This window comes from Gambusia affinis, linkage group LG11 (assembly GCF_019740435.1).
Source record: "Gambusia affinis linkage group LG11, SWU_Gaff_1.0, whole genome shotgun sequence".
In the NCBI taxonomy this organism is placed as follows: domain Eukaryota; kingdom Metazoa; phylum Chordata; class Actinopteri; order Cyprinodontiformes; family Poeciliidae; genus Gambusia; species Gambusia affinis.
In genome coordinates, this window is record NC_057878.1 from 12,309,177 (window position 1) to 12,326,367 (window position 17,191).

The 17,191-nt window shown below is 41.2% G+C and overlaps 2 protein-coding genes across 4 annotated transcripts in view; one reads left to right on the forward strand and one right to left on the reverse strand.

Annotated features, from left to right (window-relative positions):
• The first annotated feature begins 1 nt into the window (after position 1).
• Positions 2-6,218, forward strand: rab20 (RAB20, member RAS oncogene family). Of its 2 annotated transcripts, XM_044130948.1 has the most exons (3): positions 15-117; positions 267-472; positions 5,079-6,217. In XM_044130948.1, the coding sequence occupies exons 2-3, from the start codon at positions 283-285 to the stop codon at positions 5,696-5,698; spliced, it is 810 nt and encodes a 269-aa protein (XP_043986883.1). In that variant the 5' UTR covers positions 15-117; positions 267-282; the 3' UTR covers positions 5,699-6,217. The 2 variants fall into 2 exon arrangements, with proteins under 2 accessions (XP_043986882.1, XP_043986883.1); XM_044130947.1 differs by having other exon boundaries at positions 2-472; positions 5,079-6,218.
• Positions 6,219-8,128: 1,910 nt separating this feature from the next.
• Positions 8,129-17,191, reverse strand: part of col4a2 (collagen, type IV, alpha 2) — a 53,929-nt gene continuing 44,866 nt past the window's right edge. For both annotated transcript variants that reach the window (XM_044130945.1, XM_044130944.1), the window contains 20 exons: positions 15,831-16,052; positions 15,581-15,742; positions 15,322-15,492; positions 15,072-15,215; positions 14,856-14,972; positions 14,569-14,750; positions 14,138-14,201; positions 13,962-14,036; positions 13,750-13,857; positions 13,561-13,668; positions 13,392-13,463; positions 12,784-12,909; positions 12,570-12,686; positions 11,910-12,071; positions 11,690-11,788; positions 10,964-11,110; positions 10,724-10,840; positions 10,325-10,516; positions 9,552-9,838; positions 8,129-8,937 (listed from right to left, as the gene is read on the reverse strand). In XM_044130945.1, coding sequence (XP_043986880.1) covers positions 8,683-8,937; positions 9,552-9,838; positions 10,325-10,516; positions 10,724-10,840; positions 10,964-11,110; positions 11,690-11,788; positions 11,910-12,071; positions 12,570-12,686; positions 12,784-12,909; positions 13,392-13,463; positions 13,561-13,668; positions 13,750-13,857; positions 13,962-14,036; positions 14,138-14,201; positions 14,569-14,750; positions 14,856-14,972; positions 15,072-15,215; positions 15,322-15,492; positions 15,581-15,742; positions 15,831-16,052 — 2,927 coding nt within the window. In that variant the 3' untranslated portion in view covers positions 8,129-8,682. The remainder of the gene's footprint in view (positions 8,938-9,551; positions 9,839-10,324; positions 10,517-10,723; positions 10,841-10,963; positions 11,111-11,689; positions 11,789-11,909; positions 12,072-12,569; positions 12,687-12,783; positions 12,910-13,391; positions 13,464-13,560; positions 13,669-13,749; positions 13,858-13,961; positions 14,037-14,137; positions 14,202-14,568; positions 14,751-14,855; positions 14,973-15,071; positions 15,216-15,321; positions 15,493-15,580; positions 15,743-15,830; positions 16,053-17,191) is intronic.

Consider the following 17,191-nt stretch of genomic DNA (forward strand, 5'->3'; position numbering starts at 1 on the left):
AAGACAGTACCGTGGGAGAAAAAATTCCTCCTCGCTCTTTGGTTTCCCACCTCCTTCCTGTTTCACCTCAGTTACTTTTTTGAAGTTCGGACTCACTCAGCAAGAGTGTGCTGAAGGGTAACTGTTACACAGTGAAGAAGAAGAATAGTCTTTTAGTTCATAAAATGCTTTTTGTTGCAGAAATTCGGTACTTTCGTGAGGTTATTTTCCTGAGTTAGACCGCGTCTCCTTGTCGGGGTTTGAACATAAATATATATCACTTGTAGACTGAAGACCATCACCATGCCCGACCTGTCGAAGATGAAGAAGCCCGACGTGAAGCTTGTTTTCCTGGGCGACATGAACGTGGGGAAGACGTCGCTGCTCCACAGATACATGGAGAGGAAGTTCAAAGACACCATTAGCACCGTCGGAGGGGCTTTTTTCCTCAAACAGTGGGGACCATACAACATATCAATCTGGGACACAGCTGGTAATACACCCGCTTGTTTTCTAACGTGGCTAGTTTGTGTTTTACTTCATTATCAATGTTTACCCGAGCAGACATGCTGTCCACCACCCGAGACAATTAGCAGCATGTGACCGCTCAGTGATCACAGCCAGGCGGCCTTCTTCATGGGAACCGTGGCCTGGAAGTTTTTCCCCTGCCTGTTAGGAACAACTAGAGCTGCTCATGTAAAGCCTGGCACAATCCAATCTTTTCAGGTCAGACAGGAGGAAAACAATCCGATAATCCAACACAATGAGGTCCAGCCAGATACCAGCTTTCTCTCAGAAACAAGAATAAAGATTAGGCTGTATTGCATGTTTGAGTGGACAGATAGACATTTTTATCTATCAAAGTTGCACCGTGATAAATTCTTAAGCTGCAACTTTGAGCAAAGAAAATATAATTTTAAACCATCACTGTATTTACTTTTAACACTTTCTTTTTTAAAAACATCCTCAACTATTTCTACCCCAAACAGTACTGCCACACAGAGTTTTATTAGTTTCCACAACATTTCTGTCCATGTTTTTCAACTGAAAATCTTTCCAAATAGCCACATTTTACAGGGAAAGTGTAATATCTGTATTTTAACCATATGACACGTATTGGGCACAACAGGTGGGGGAAAGGGTGGTGCTGTTACTCCATAGTCCAAGGAACCAAAGAAACTGAATCATTTATGCACTTTTGCTGGTAAAGACTTTAAAACATAGATGTGGTGTGAGAAAACGTTTTATCGGTTCTGAGAGTTTGATGTGCTGAAAAGTGTCCGAACTAATTCAGTTTGTACTAAGGGTGTTTTCCAGAGCATCACTTAAAACAAAACGCAAGTTTAGTTGTCTGTTGCATTAAAAAAAGGGTTTACAGTCATTCATACTCCCTCAGATGCTGATATAGTTTTGCTTTATCATTAATCAAGACTTTTTTTAGTTTCTGCTTTGTCACGACTTCGCCTTTTGGTATGATACTTGGAGTCAAAAGTTACTATTGTGGTGAACTCTTTACATCCTGTTGACATATTCATAAAAGCCAAACATGTTATCATGATCTAGCACTATTCTCTCTCTCTTTTTTATTTTTTGTTTTTGCTTTTTTTTGGTTCAGAATGCTAATCAGTTGTACAACTTGTGAAGTAATTTCAGTCGTTCCTGCTTGGTGTGTCATGGAATCACTGTTTTGCCCGTCATGTGCTGTGTTGCTCAATGTTGTAGTAATGTGATCTAATCAAAGCATTTTTCCATCACTGTGTGGGTTCGCATCTGTTCACATGCTCTCCCATCTGCTTTTAGTTCAACAATTGTTGGTGCCTTTTGAAGGAGAGCCTTCAGAAATTGATTAACTCTGTCCACTTTTAAAAGTCAGAGCACTTTTAAGTTGGTCTAAGATGTTTAATCAGTTTAGGAATTTTCAAAGCGAAGGTTGATTACATCAGTGGTTTGATTGAAAACCAAACCAGTCTGTCAGTCTGCTTCCAGACTGATGAATGTCATTGAAATCTGGGTATGATGTGTTTTGACTCTACAGGTCTGGAGATAGAGTGCAACCATGTGTGGTCTCTGATAGTTTGTTTATTTTAAGTTAATTTGTGGAAAGTCAGACAAAGCCATTCAGACATACAGAGTTCACATTGTTAGCAAAGGATCGCTAATCTTACATTTGCTATTTCACCGTCACAAGTCAGCTGAGCTGACATATCTTGGCAGACATTGAAGAAAAGTAGGGGTGCGGCGATAAATCAGCCTTGATCTTCTTAATTTTTTTTAGCGATAGTAGATCGGGTGATACTTGCATGTGAAATTGTTTTAGTCTATCATCGCAAAGGTATGAAAATCAACTAAGCTGCTATTAAACACCTGCATGACTTTTCCTTACAGTAAGAAAGTGTGAGGGTTGATGAAGACTATGACCAGGTCTCCAACTACTGTAGATCTTTAACTAGGACCTAAAACACTTGTGATTTATGAAGAGACCATGCCGGCTTTTTCTTTCTTTTTTTTTTTTAATTTTTAATGGCTTTTATTCACCTTATCCTCTTGCCTTGACCTGGATATTGCTACTTCGTGATAATCTCAGAATAGCATTCCAATATTGTGTAAATATGATTAATAGAAAGCCATTTTAGGCAAACACAAACTAAGCCTCAGTTGAGGTAGTGAGCCACAGAGATGAGGGAAAAACTGGCCTTGTCACCAGTGAGCCATTTCCTGCCTGTGTCCCTTCAGCCCGTGACCTCTGTGGTCCCACGTTGCATCTGTTCAAGCAACATGACGTCGAAATGCCAGATCAGCGCTATTGAGTCACCGTTTAGTAAAGCTATTGTTGCATATCTATCAGCCCTGACCACAGAGCTGTGGAAGCAGCAGCAGTCGGAGGGGTCATTGTAGTTTTTGGACGGCCGTCAGTCACGTTGCACCCGGCGATATTTACCCCATTTTTTATTTTTTTTATTTTTTTTTTAGTTCAAGTGTGATGTTCAGGCCTAACTTTTAAAAAGAAACTCGACCCAGTTCCTCTTCAGTCATATGATGAGTCGCGGCTCTCCCTGCTTCATCCTGTCTTTTCCAAAGTTTCACACACAGCAGTACTTCCACAAATACGACACACTTCTCTTGGTCATAAAGCTGATGGTTTAAAAAAACCCAAATGTGTTATGTTGAATTTGTAGGTGGAAAATTGGTTACATTTCAGATTTTATCTGAAAGCAGTGTCACTAGCACAACTTCACCTCTGTCCAGATGAAATATTGGCTAATCAAGGCCACTAACATTTAGCATCATGAACTTTCAGTGATGCCAGAGCGACTTGAAGTGACCGGAGTTGAATTCTTTTGACTGTTTCATTCCAGTAGAAATTACATGCTTGTTTTTATTTTCTTCCTTGTTTTTTGGGGGGTCAAGTATGATGCATAGTTTCTAACTTTTTTTTAATTTTTTTTATTATTTGCTTGGATTTCAGTTCAAATGAAGCCAAACTAAGAAATGATTGGTGTTCATTCAACTTCAGTGGATACTCGTCTATATGGAGTTCAGCATTCGTGCATTTTGTGGTGAAACAAAACTCCAAATTTGTTTCTGGAAACTCCCTCCTTTTTAGAGGTTTTTGTAAAGCGTATCTATGATACTGGAAAGGAAATCCTGCTTGGCAAGCTGGAATACCTAGATGCTGCACTGCTTGCCACACTGTTGGCTGGTCTTTATAAACCAGCCAATTCATGAGCACCATTTATTTTCCTTACTGCTGATTGGCTGTAATGCCAAGAGCGAAAATAAGGAAAACTGCAGCCATTAGCTTCTGCTACTGTGCCAAGACTGTTTCCACTGTGTGCATTAATTCATAATAATGTATATTTGGTGTTTGAACTTTTCAAATGAGCAGTTATAAAGGTATCTTAAGTATTTGCTGATTTTAGGTATTTGCAGGAGGCTGAGGTCTCTAACTCCTGCAATTACCGGGGTTTCACTGTACAGGGTTATTTTTGTCCAAAAATGTGTGACTGATCACTATTCTATTGTTTAAAACCCATTTGTTGTAGCTCGGCATATTGAATTACTAAACAACTAAATGAAATGTCCCCAGTGGAATGTATTCCTACACACAATGTTCCCCTTCATTTCTTGACAACAAAGCTCTTTTTTGTTTTTAAGCTGCTGACTGTCTTGCATAAAACACTCTGGTTTGTCTTTCTATTACACTGCTTGTAAAAAAAAAGAAAAAAAGTGGTTGTAAAAACTCCTTACTTGACTCAAATTTTATGGCTTTTGTCGCTTTCTTTTCTTTTACAAGTTTGAGGGTTTAACATCGGAAGAAAACTAGACTTCTGCTGGAGCAGCTCAAGCCTCTTCTGTTTGAAAGGCCTTTGGTCAATTCCTTTTTCTTCTTTTGCTAAGATTCTTCAGTTTCCCTCAGGAAAGAGACAAATTGCCAGGTCTGTGTGGCCTGACAAAGACTTCACACCTTTTTCTTCAAATAAAGTGTTGCAGATGGTTTTTCCCGGACCGTTTACACCAAAACAAATTGATCTGCAATGAGAAAAAAAGGACTCGATTGTCTAGCAAAAATACACTACATATAGTGAAACTTGTTTGCAGTCTTATATCCAAACTAATTCAACAGTTCTTCAAAATGTCTTATTATTCTTGGATCAATCAATCAATCAATCAAATTTTTATTTGTATAGCACATTTCAGCAGCAAGGCATTTCAAAGTGCTTTACATCAAACACAATGCAACATAGAAACAACAATCAAAACACAACAATAACAACAATTTTGACTGCTAGAGAAGGTCTATAAATCACACATTAGAGATGAATGAATTAGAGATGGTTTTCAGTGCTAGTTGGGGTGATGAATGGAGGTAAATGCAGGGCAATGCTAGAAGAAAACCTGATAGAGACGTCAAAAGACCAGCTACAATTGAATGGGATGTTTTCAATGACAGGATGTTCATATTAAAATGGTCCAGCTGAAGTCCAAACCTAAATGTGATTGAGAATCGTAACTGGATTTCCTATTCTCTGTTCAGATGCTCTTGATCCAGTCTGACTGAGGTAACGTTGGTAAAGCAGTCCCTTTTCCCGTCTTTGCAGGTCGGGAGCAGTTCCACGGTCTGGGCTCCATGTACTGCCGAGGAGCAGCCGTCGTCATCCTGACCTACGACGTCACTAACTGGCAGAGCCTCGCTGAGCTGGAGGAGCGCTTCCTGTCACTCACCGACACCGCCAACCAGGACTGCATCTACGCCTTAGTGGGAAACAAGGCCGACCTGACTGACTCCAAAGCCCACCTTTGCCAGGACTCGGACGGACTCCCCGAGGACCAAACCGAGTGCGAGGAGGAGAGGACAGAACCGCATGTGTTCTCCACCTGTCCCACTCCTCCTGGGACAGGTGGAGTGGGACAGCATCCCGCACCCCTCTCCGGTGCGCTGCTTCACAAGCAGGTGGCGCGGGAGGACGCGCTGGCCCTTTACGGGAGAATACTGCGATACAAAGGCCTGGACGAGAAGAGCAGCCTCCCGGCAGACAAGATGTGCTTCGAGACGAGCGCAAAGACCGGGTACAACGTGGACGTCTTGTTTGAGACGCTCTTTGATATGGTGGTGCCCTCCATCCTGAGGAAGAGAGAAGAGAACCAGGCGTCTCCGACCGTAGATCTGGAGGACTGGAGGAAGGTCGGTGGGAAGCGGGGCAAATCCAGCTGCTGTTAGAGATCTGAAGCGTCAACGAGGCTCCCAGCTGCAGACTCGTTTTTATCAGTCGCCGTGTTTGACTGAGCATTAAATCCACACTGTGACGGTACCGTTTTGTGTTTGCCTTGACCGTGACTCGATAACAAACACATTTCCCATTGATGTGAAGATTTATATGAGTGTAGAGACATTTTAATAGGAAGGGAAATATCACTTTATGCAATAGGCTTCCGACTTTAATAACTCAAACTGTGCTTAAATATTCCAAAGATGTGCCTGTGGCCCAAAAGAACACATTAAGAAAAAAAAGTAAATCACTGCTGTCAATGTTTTACTATGTACTGCCACTAAATGAACTGCACTAATCATTCATTTCACTGTTCATCTTGATCACATTTCACTTTAATCAAACCATTTTTTTCTTTTACAAATATTGATGTTTGTCTTTATATTTTATTAAAATCAAGTGAATGATGAAAATATCAGTGTTTAATTTTTTTAAATATAATTTTATAAAATATAATAAAGAAATTTATTTTCAAGTTTGTCTGCATTCTTGGATATGTAACTTCATCAGAAAATATTGTGTCAAATGACATTACATTCATGTAAATTTTTACCGTTTTATTTTTTTCTAGTTTTAGAGCTGAAGTAGAGCCACTTTAGAAACTCTGCTTTAGCTCTCTAACCTTTGACCCCTTTTATGGTCTGTCATGTTTTTTGCTTGGCACAGCTAAATTAGACTTGAAGAGATGAATGACCACAACATGGATACCATCAGATTTGATCTTCAGTGATGCCCAGGAGTTTCAAACTGTTTCTCATTTCTCTATTCTCTTCGTCTAACCAGCCAGACATTCTTCCTTGTTTGGATGGATAGTGGATGAATAGTTTCCTGTAATGGTACTTTGTTTACCCGCCACTAGCACATTAAGCAGCTCGTACACGAATGTGATTGACAGCATTAAGACAGTCCTCCTGGAAATGTTAAAAAACTTAAGTATTGACCCAAGAAACCGGGTCAGCTGTTATGTGTAAACACCATCTACGGTGTAATATTTCCCTCAGATCTTGTGTTAATTCATATTTGATTCCATTTAAAACAGCTTTCTATGCTCTTCTCATACCATCAGTAGTAGTTTGACTTCAGTAAATAGTATCTGACAGCAGGAGACCACTCCCACCATTTTAGGTGGATGGATTATAATCTGACCCAAACAGGGATCAGAACCAAAATAAAAGGAAATGGAACAAAATGTGCTTAAATAATATGCAACTGAATTACATTAAATGAGAGTTGAGCACTTAGCAAATCCATAAGAAAATAAAATGCTGTGAAGACGTATTTGCTTTGGGAGGGGTATCTACCCCCAAACATGGTATTGGCAGTGTGGTTATCTGGAGCTGCCTTGGGACCTGGATGAATTAGAAAGATTGATGGAACCATAAATCCTACTCTCTGTCAGACAATCTGGAAGTATAATGTCCAGCTGTCAATTCATAACCTTAGATTTAGCACAGTTGGGTTATACAGTTGAACAATGATCAAATGCAAACCAACCTTTGAATGGGTAGAAAGCAAGTTGGAGACGGTTTACAGAAAATCTGGACTTAAATTCAACTGAAATGCTGGAGTGTGACCATTTTGTGATGGGCCATTCTTGTGCAAAAGTGCTTCAATGTGGCGGAATTACAATTATCATGCAGAACATTTTGCCACTCCAGCTAACATCATAGCACAAAGTTTTACAGGGCTGAGGCATTTTCAGATTAGTTCAGGTTGATTTGAATAGCAGTTTTTCCTCAACACATAAAATCATCTTTTGAAAACTGTTTTGCTTTTATTCAGATAATCTTTGTCGTGTTTGTTGACCAAAAAAAGCAGAAACATTATTTGTTCTTGCAGAACACAACAACAAATTAAAAGCGAATCCCCCATAATTTAAGAAAAATAATTACAAAAAAGGTGGTTTTGCAGGTGGGAAATGGAAGTAGGAATCAACAAAATGATAAATGTGATTGTCCTAACAACAACTTATATGCCCTCAAGCCCCAATTTATGATCTGAAGGAAAGAAGGAAGCATATTGGAAAAGATCTTCAATACCACACCCAGCACCCTTCAACAGCTTTGGATTAAATAGTACAAATACTGCAAATTAGTAGTATTACTCAAAAGCAAAGTGAAACAAAGTGGTCAGGGCAAATAAAAGCTGTGATTGAGTTTAGGAGAAATATCAGTAGCTTCCAGAAAGAAAAAAAAAATAATCACATCACTCAGATACAAATACTAGGAAAATCAGTTAGCTATAATCGCTACGTCTTGAATGACAGAGTTTGGACCTGTGTCCTGTCCTGACATGTTTTAGTTGGGTCTGATTTCTTGGGAGCAAAATATGAGTGCTGTAAAATATTTTCTAAGAATACTTTGCATTGAAACACCTAGAGAGAGGGTCAAATTTATTTTTATTTAAATGTCTAAACAGAATCAGTGCATTGTGTGAGCATATGAAAAAGAGATGAGCTAACAGTAGTTGATACATGCATTAAAAAAAGAGAACAGCTTTCTGTAAATATAGAAAAATAGGCTTTGTACAAGCAAATAAAATGATACAGGATATGCAAAAATAGACCCTCGACCGGCTGGGAGGCAGTGTTAGTGGCTTTAAGGTGGGGCGTTAAACAAAAACATCTTTGGTTCAGCTGTACTTCGTGGTCTTTGATGGTTAACAATGTGTCATAATAACTGAGGTAATAAGTTAAAAAGTAAGCACCATGTCAAATTTAACACACAAAATTACAGATAAACATACAGTTGTTCCATGATGCAGTTGTTCTTATTTTATGGCTTTCCTTGCTGTATCTACAGTGCACATTAAAGCTCAAAGAATTGCACAGTCATTGCATATCTGAGCTCTGCGGCTTGCGAGAAAGTTACTCGTTGCCGTCGACTCAGGTAAGAACTTCAGGTGTGTCTGTCTGTCGGCGCCGCGGCCGAGTTGCTCACAGGTTCTTCATGCAGACCTGACAGCGACTGATGCGTGAAAGGAGCTGGCCTGCTTTTAGTGTCTCCGACGATGGCTGAGTATGGAACGACTGGTCTATGGATGTCAGCCAGAAGCTGTGTTTGTTAGCAAAGTAGTGGCATGTGCCCTTGGCTCCGTTACACTCAATGAACGGCGTTGTGCGGAAGTCCTCCAGGCAGGAGCCGGGCGATGACAGGGACTGACCGCCGCCTTCGTTTCCTGCTGCCGTATGCTGCGGGAAAGAAAGGTGAGAGTGCCTTTAAGTGAGACAAGTTAGAAATAAAAGGTAATCTAGTGTTGTGACATGGGGTGTCATTTTGTAATCCACAAATCTACCACTACACATAATCCTGAACATATCATTCCTACTTAGAATGCTTTTTTTCAGCAGTTACAGTGACGCTTGTCTATGTTTTTAGTCAATGGATGGAGCTAAATACAATCCTGGAAGAAAATCTATTAGAGGCTACAAAATATTTGAGACTGCTGCAGAGGTTCACCTTTCAGAGGGACAACAATGCGAAACATACACCCTGAGTCAACGTTCTGGTGTAAATCCAAATGAGAGTCTTGTAAACACTTGTAAACTGGTGTTGATGACTCTATCTGTCCATTCACTCTGAGTTTGTGGTATTTTGCAAAAATATCAGTGTCTACATGAAAACTATTTGTCTTTCACCTAACAATTATGTAATTTCATGCGCAGTTTTATGCTATCTCACATAAAACTGTTGCAAAACACACCAAAGAAGATGTGAAAATGATTGTAGGGGTTTGTAAAAACTTTGCAACACAATGCAAATGAACATTGGCGCTTTTGTTTTTCCACCCAAAACAGGAACTCACCATGAGGAAGGAGTAGCCAATCCACAGGCTCCTCCACCCCAGGGGACACTGTGGGATGGTGATGTCCTGACTGTGAACCGCAATGGCAACTGACGGAGCCTCGCAAACTGAGCAACGGCTGATGTACGGCTGGATTTCTTTTTCTTCTACAGGCATCATGGGGAGGGGAGCAGTGGTTGACAGCCAGTAGGACTTATCGTTTCTGCTGGCGTAGTAGCAAATGTCCCCAGGGTTGCAGTACAGAAAGGGCATGGTGTTGAACCGTGGGAGGCAGGAACCAGCCAAACCTGTTGGGAACAAACATCGGAAAAGTGAGTTTAAAGATTAAATGGCTTAAAATTGTTATGCTTTCTGTTCTCTCCCCCAGTGGATCCAGTGGAAAATAAAGTAGAACAGAATTTACGAGAATTTTCTCAGAGGTTCTCTGATTTTTATCGGCTTTTGGCAAACCTTGAAAAGCAAAATTAATTCTGCCTCTTTGAAAACCCAATTTCTCTTAGGAACAAAATTAAATGATTTAATTAAAAATCCTCAAAGCAACTGAATCAGAGTGGGAAGATCAGAGAACAAGTGCTGGAAAGGAGTCAGTCCTGGCAAAGGACACAAATAATAGACAAAGCAGGAGGTTTCTGAGACTTTGTGCATTTCATCTCCTGCTTTTACAAGACCTTTTATGACAACATAGTGCGATTAATGTTAATAAATCCACCAACATCATCTAATGCTAAGAGAAGAGTCAACTTAGTTTTTTTTTATTATTCACACTGACTCACCGAGGTCCTGGTTGTGGGCCTTCTCTTGGCCCTCCAGGTACAGCAGACTGTAACCGTCCCACAGTTTAGACATTCCCACCGGACACATTGGCGTCTGTTCTGACTGACTGTGTTTCACCAGCAGGTAGCCCACGCTGATACTGCGGCCCGCCATGCCAGGTAATCCTGGGCCGCCGGGCCTGCCTCTTTGACCTGTTGGGGAATCATGGATTCAGTTAGCCAACTGTTGTTGTCATTGGGTTCGATTTATATCTATTTTACTAAGACGCTTATTCAACAAAAACAATATTTGAACCTTCAAAATTGCTTGTTTTTTTTGTGTTAACCCCCACTTACTTTAAATCTTTTAATCCAGGATTATAACCCTAATCCCAAACTGTCCCGCAGTGTGAGACGTACCTTCCAGGCCTTGGAGACCAGGGTGCCCCACATTGCCCACCTCGCCGCGGTAACCTGGCACTCCTGGAGTACCACTAATCCCAGGCATGCCTTTAACTCCAACAGGTCCCATGAACCCTGTTCAGAAACAGAATAAATCTGTTGCAGTGCTTTTCTTGTACTTTACGTACATTACCAATGAAATACTTTAATACCCATTTGGTAAAAAATGGGTTGGTATAAAAAAAATTGTAAACTAACCTGGATCTCCAGGTGGGCCTCGAGGTCCTGGCTTCCCTGAAGTCCCTTTCGGGCCTTGGATGCCTCGCGGTCCTGGAAGGCCTCTTTCTCCTGGGACTGTAATGGAAGGTGGAGGACGGCCCTGGCTGCCAGGCACTCCAGGAAAACCTGTGGGGTTGATTGCTTGTTCAGTGACTCTGGGTGAAGTAGCTGCAGTTCACATATTCTTGTGATTTTTTGTGAAGTCCAGTTCAACATTTGTGGCTTTCATTATTGTGTTAAACTAAGCCTTTTAATCTTTAAACTACATTTGGTAAAAAGCAGTATCTGTCCCTCAGAAAGAGAAAAAGCCTAGCACTAAACAGAAAACTACTAATCAGATATTAACTTCAGATGTAGTAGTTAGCTGTACTGCCTTTATCTTGCCTAGATTGTGTACAAAACATCACAGAGTCTGTCCTACTATTAACTAGACATGCAAATCAGCAATAAAATTCTGTTTTGAATATCTCTTTGAGCATCAAGACAGAATAGTGTCCTGGGTAGTTAGCCTTATCATCCATATCAAAACCTGTCTCAGACTAAAGAAGTGATATGAGAAATCATTTTTCAGGTATACATAAGACAAATAATTGTAGAGCGTTTGATTGAATATACAAAACACAAACAAACTGTAAAGAGCCTTATGACAAACATCTATCTTTACTAGTCCAATGGTTGCCAGTTTATTAGGAGCCCATATCTGACCTGGCAATCCAGTGTCTCCTTTTGGGCCCACTGGTCCTCTCTCTCCCTGTAAGCCAGTCTGTCCAGGAATTCCCATGTGACCTTGATCTCCCTTCAGTCCTGTTAAAAAAAAATACACACATATATGCATATAAATAAGAAGAAACAACATAGAGATCTACTGGAAATAGTTTGTAATCACAAGGTCTGGTCAAAGATGTTTTCTTGAGATCTCTCTTACCTTTCTTCCCAGAGATTCCATCAGGGCCCCTGTAGCCCGCTGGACCTGAATCTCCCCGAGATCCTCTGGCACCAGTGGAGCCGGGGAACCCATTTTCGCCTTGTACACCTTTCTCACCTGGGAAAGCATCCAGTCCAGGCGGTCCTCTTGTTCCATGATAACCTGGGAAACAATTCAAATGAACAAATAATTCAAAATGCTAATTCAAATAATTCATATAATTCTTGGTGACTTCTAATGTTAGAATAGCCAAAACAGAAGGATGGGAGGAGTATTATTTTTTTAGCATACAGAAAAATCACAGTTTTTTAAATATAAAGGTTATTTCTAGTCAGCCACTTAATTCTCCAAACATCAAAAACTGTTGTTTTCAAGTGAAGAGAGTGAGATATTTAACCCAAATAATTGGAGCTTCTGATTCCTGTAGTAAACCTTTATCTCAATTTGGAAATAAAATGCTTGAAAACTGAAAAATGCTTCAATAAAATAATAAGAAAAATGAAAAAAAAAACAAAAAAACCCCAACTTAATTATGATAGTACACGCAAAATTATTCAACTGCCAGTTATATTGAGGGGTTTGTTTACAACTAACAATAAAGCACAATTTATACAGTTCTTAAGAAAGAAAAGAGATTCAGAAATGTTGCTTTCTGCCAACCTTGGGATCCTCGAGGTCCTGGGAAGCCAGGATCCCCCCTCTTTCCCGGTATGTCTGGGATCCCACTTGGTCCCTGAAGGCCACGTAATCCTGGCAGTCCAGGTTGGCCAAAGTCACCTGAATAAATGAAACATGGTGTCAAGCTTTATGCAAGTGAAGTCCCACAGAAACATGCCTATGTAGCATGTACAGCAGGTAAAAGTCTTTGGCCCACCCAGATTTCCCTGGAAGCCTTTCAGTCCTGATGGACCTGGAGAACCTGGCTGGCTGTTGGGAATACCGCTTTCTCCTTTTCTTCCTTTAACTCCAGTTTCTCCAGCAGGTCCACTAATGTCCAGACCTGATGTGACCAAAACGAGCACTCTTTAAAAGACAAAGATCATACTTGGGGTGGGGGGGTGGGGAGAACAAAAACTTAAAATGTTCACAAAGCTCAAGTCACCAAGCTGTTACACAATTTCCATGAACTCTACATCTGCAAAATAGACATCTGTACATACATTGCCAAAATGTTTTATCTTCATGAACTTTGTCACATTTTGTCACCTTACAATCACAAATTTCAATGTATTTTATAGGGCTTTTACATGATAGACCAACACAAAGTAGTGCACAACTGTGACATGGAAGAAAAATAATACAAGCTTTTAAAGCTTTTGCAGATGAAAATTTAAAACATGTGCTTTACATTTACACCCAGCCCCCTCTACTTTGATAAACTAATACAATTCAGTGCAAAAGAATTTTCTTCATAAGTCACTTTAATAGTCATTTTGATCTATCTGTGTGTAATAATTTATTTACGATTGTTAGGTTTGTTACCTGGTGTTCCTGAGACACCCTTCTCTCCTTTCAGTCCATCTAATCCATAAAGACCCTGTAGGCCGGGGTAACCTGCACGCATTTAAAATACATTTTATAAAAGTTATTTTTTTAAATGCAGAGCGTATTTCAGATGAATCACAAAAGTGCATCGGCCCTTTTGTTTTACCTTTACTTCCGGGGAAGCCAGGAACGCCTGGTTGTCCATCTTCCCCGGGAATTCCAGGAAAACCCTTTTGACCTTGGTTCCCTGGAGTTCCTCTCTGCCCATCCAACCCTGGAAAATAATCGGAATCTCGTCAATTGAACATAGATCTGTGAGAATGTGTAATGAACAGGGTAAAGATTGTATTTTTACCTGGGTATCCTTCTATTCCCAGATCCCCAGCTCCTCCCTTTACCCCTTCAATACCGTCAAATCCGGTTATACCACGGTCCCCGATTGGTCCAAGTAGACCTTTCAGACCTATGAGAGAAATATCAAACCTTTCAAGTTAGCCTCTCCCGGTTTACCAGTGTCGATTGGCTCCAGTGAAGAAGAAGCAACACCACTATGAGGTCAGTTTGTACCTGGTTCTCCTGTAAATCCATCCTCTCCTCTCAATCCTGGAGATCCTGGAAGGTCGACTTGAATGCCCTTCTCACCTGTCACATGTTACTGTACTTAATAACAGAGTGGAACTTCCACATATTTACATCATGCTGGAGCTAAATGGCAGTTCAATGGTTGAATTAGATTTTTTCACCTTTTCCCCCTTTCTTTCCTTGCACTCCTGAATGACCATAGGCACCAGGGCTTCCTTTGCCCCCCTGAAACATAACTCAGTTTAAACATTTGGCCAAATGATTTAAAATTTATTCAGGGATTTGACAAACTACTGAAATAAAAAGCAAAATTGGATCAACACATTAAATTCGCAAAGAATGACTTATTTAAGTAAGGTGACAAATATGGTTACTTTAAAAAGGTTTTGAATTGATCTGAGGTTTATATTTTACCTCTGTGTAATTTACCAATTATAATACAGTGGCTCTCAAATAGACACACATTAACGGTAAAAGACCCTGATTCTCTAAGAAAAATAATGAATCCCTTTGGAGAGCCAAGTTGAATTATTTGGATGCAAAGCATCCAAATAATCCTAAGCAAACATGAAGCTGTGGTAACTTTGCTCACCTTGTCACCATGCATTCCCCCAAAGCCTTGAATGCCTCTGTTTCCAGGTGTCCCTGGCATTCCCTTAATGCCTGGCAGGCCCTGTGCACCTGGATCTCCATGAACTCCTTTTTCATCACTGGGGTCCCCTGGAAGACCATGAGCCCCATCATAGCCCGGCACACCTTCATCACCTTTGGTACCTGATGGGGGAAAAAAATTGGATTTATATGAAATGAGAGAGGAGGGAACCTTATAATTAACATTAGAACGAATCAACACTCTGATATGGGATTAGAAATACAGACCTCTGGGTCCGGTAAAACCCGGAATGCCCTGGTGTCCGTGCTCTCCTTTGGCTCCCTTTATGTGGACAAGCATTTTCGGTGACATCACCCCCGGTTTACCTTGTAGACCTTGTTCGCCTGCAAGCAGGGGGAAAAGTTAATGAACAGGGCTATAAAGGGCTGGTAGGGTACAAGTTCCCTCACAGCAGTGACACCAGTGGATGACTTGAGTCTTACCTCTCTCTCCCTTTGGTCCTGACAGTCCTTTCAGGCCAACTTCTCCAGGCGTTCCAGGCTCCCCTTTTTGTCCACCAAATCCCTTCAGACCAGGATTTCCTGTGACTCCCTCAAAACCAGACGTTCCGTGACTACCTTTTTTTCCTGAGAAGAAAAGATTACAGAAAAACAAGATTTTAGCTTAGACAGTTTGACAAATAGTCAAGTTTTTTATGCCATTGACAAACAGTCGATCTTTAAAGGAACTGACCTTTGAGTCCTTGAAGGCCTGGTCGTCCGGTTGCACCTGGCTGTCCAGGGTCACCTGGCAAGCCACGCGCTCCAATCACACCATCATCTCCAAAGGCACCTGGCATTCCTTTTAATCCTATTGGACCTGGAGGACCTGGGTCACCTTCTGTTCCTCTCTCTCCAGTTCTTCCTGATGAGGTAAAACAGTTTGCCAGTAGGAACAGTGAAAAATCAATTTTTTTTTTTTAAGAATATGCTTATGTGTCTGATTCTCTAACCTGGCTCTCCAGTTGTCCCTGCTGGACCAGGTGGGCCTGACCTGCCAGGATCTCCAGGGAAGCCGTACCTCCCAGCTGGCCCGGGTCTTCCGTCTTCCCCTGGCAGGCCTGGGGCGCCTTTTAGTCCCCTGAAGCCAATCATGCCAGGCATCCCGTTGATTCCTGACAACATTGGTTGAACAAAAATATTCCAGCAAATATCCAACGCTCTTTACTTCACACTTCGACCAGGTTGAAAAGATCAGCTGACCTGAAAAGCCTGGCAGCCCTTGATCTCCAAGTTGGCCCTTTTGTCCTCGCAGGCCAGGTAGTCCTGGGTCACCTGGAGGGCCAGGCGATGCTCCCATTACTTCTCCATGAGCACCTTTTTCCCCTTGAGATCCGTATCGGCCAGGCATACCCGGAACACCAGGATTGCCTAAAGAGCCTTTACTGCCAGGAGTCCCCAAGTCTCCACGGGGACCAGGAAAACCTGCAATAAGAAAAAAGGACGTTGAAGACAACTTTATTATAGTGCCAACTCAACAACATAACTATGGCAACTCCTCGAAACACCATAAACCTTCAGTGTTCGGGCCTAAAATGTGTGATCTGGATCTAAACCCAAAACATTTCAAACCAACCTGACCCAAGGTGACAAATAATGCCTCTTGGTCCTAAATACCGGGTGTGCCACTCTTTGTAGTGGCAACATATTTAAGTATATTCAATAAAAGCCAATGAGTCTTTTAAATTTCTGTTGAGAGTGTTGACCCACTCTTCCTTGCAGAGTGGATCAAGGAAGACCCACTCTTCCTTGATCCACTGTGTTTTAACTCACAGTAGTTGAGTTAAAACAATTCAACCATTATGGATGAATTGTTTTAACTCAACCACAGTGGATGGTTTTCTAGCATAAACGATCAAGTACAGGTAAGTTGGATTTGGGCCCACAGGCCAACCCAAAACCTTCCAATAACCTTTTGAACCATTCAGAGATAGACACACTAGTGGGTTTCAGATAATAATGCTACCAATGTTTGATGTAGATGGTAAAAGGACTCCAAAGCTCTTTATATTACATTCAAGTCATTCACCCAATCACACTCTCATTCGCCATTTAATGGTATTAAGCTAGATTTCAGTACGGCAAACTGAAAGATGCAAGACTGCCATACACGACTTCCACCAGCGGTCATGGGGTGAAGCGTCTTGTCCAAGATCACAAAAACTGACATGAACAGAGAATGGATTCTAACTGGCTACAAGACGAACTAATCCCTCCTGAGCCACTGACGATTATATGCTAAGATGCTATCATGATATTTTGCTGCTGTTCTGGTTTAAAGAACATGTTAGAGAGTGTCTGGATCCAGACAAATTTGAATCCAATGCTGCTAGCACTTATTGGCTTTTTCCCTCTCTCACTTCTCCCCATTGATTTTCACTCTTTTCGTTCCTCGCATGCACATTCACTCTGTTGTTGTACCGAGCCCCCAAAGCCACAGTTCTTTGTCTGACATGAGGGTAGGTCAGAGCACACGGTCAAGTTTTGTGACTCTTTGTTCATCTGAGTCCGGACATCGTCTCAGACTCTGATACTTGCCCATGCCACCCCTTTTCTTTGCATCA

Excerpts from the sequence above, each read along its gene's own strand:
- rab20 (XM_044130947.1), top strand. The coding sequence starts at position 283 with ATGCCCGACCTGTCGAAGATGAAGAAGCCCGACGTGAAGCTTGTTTTC. Across the intron at positions 473-5,078 it reads ATCAATCTGGGACACAGCTG|GTCGGGAGCAGTTCCACGGT; the intron begins GTAATACACCCG and ends CCGTCTTTGCAG.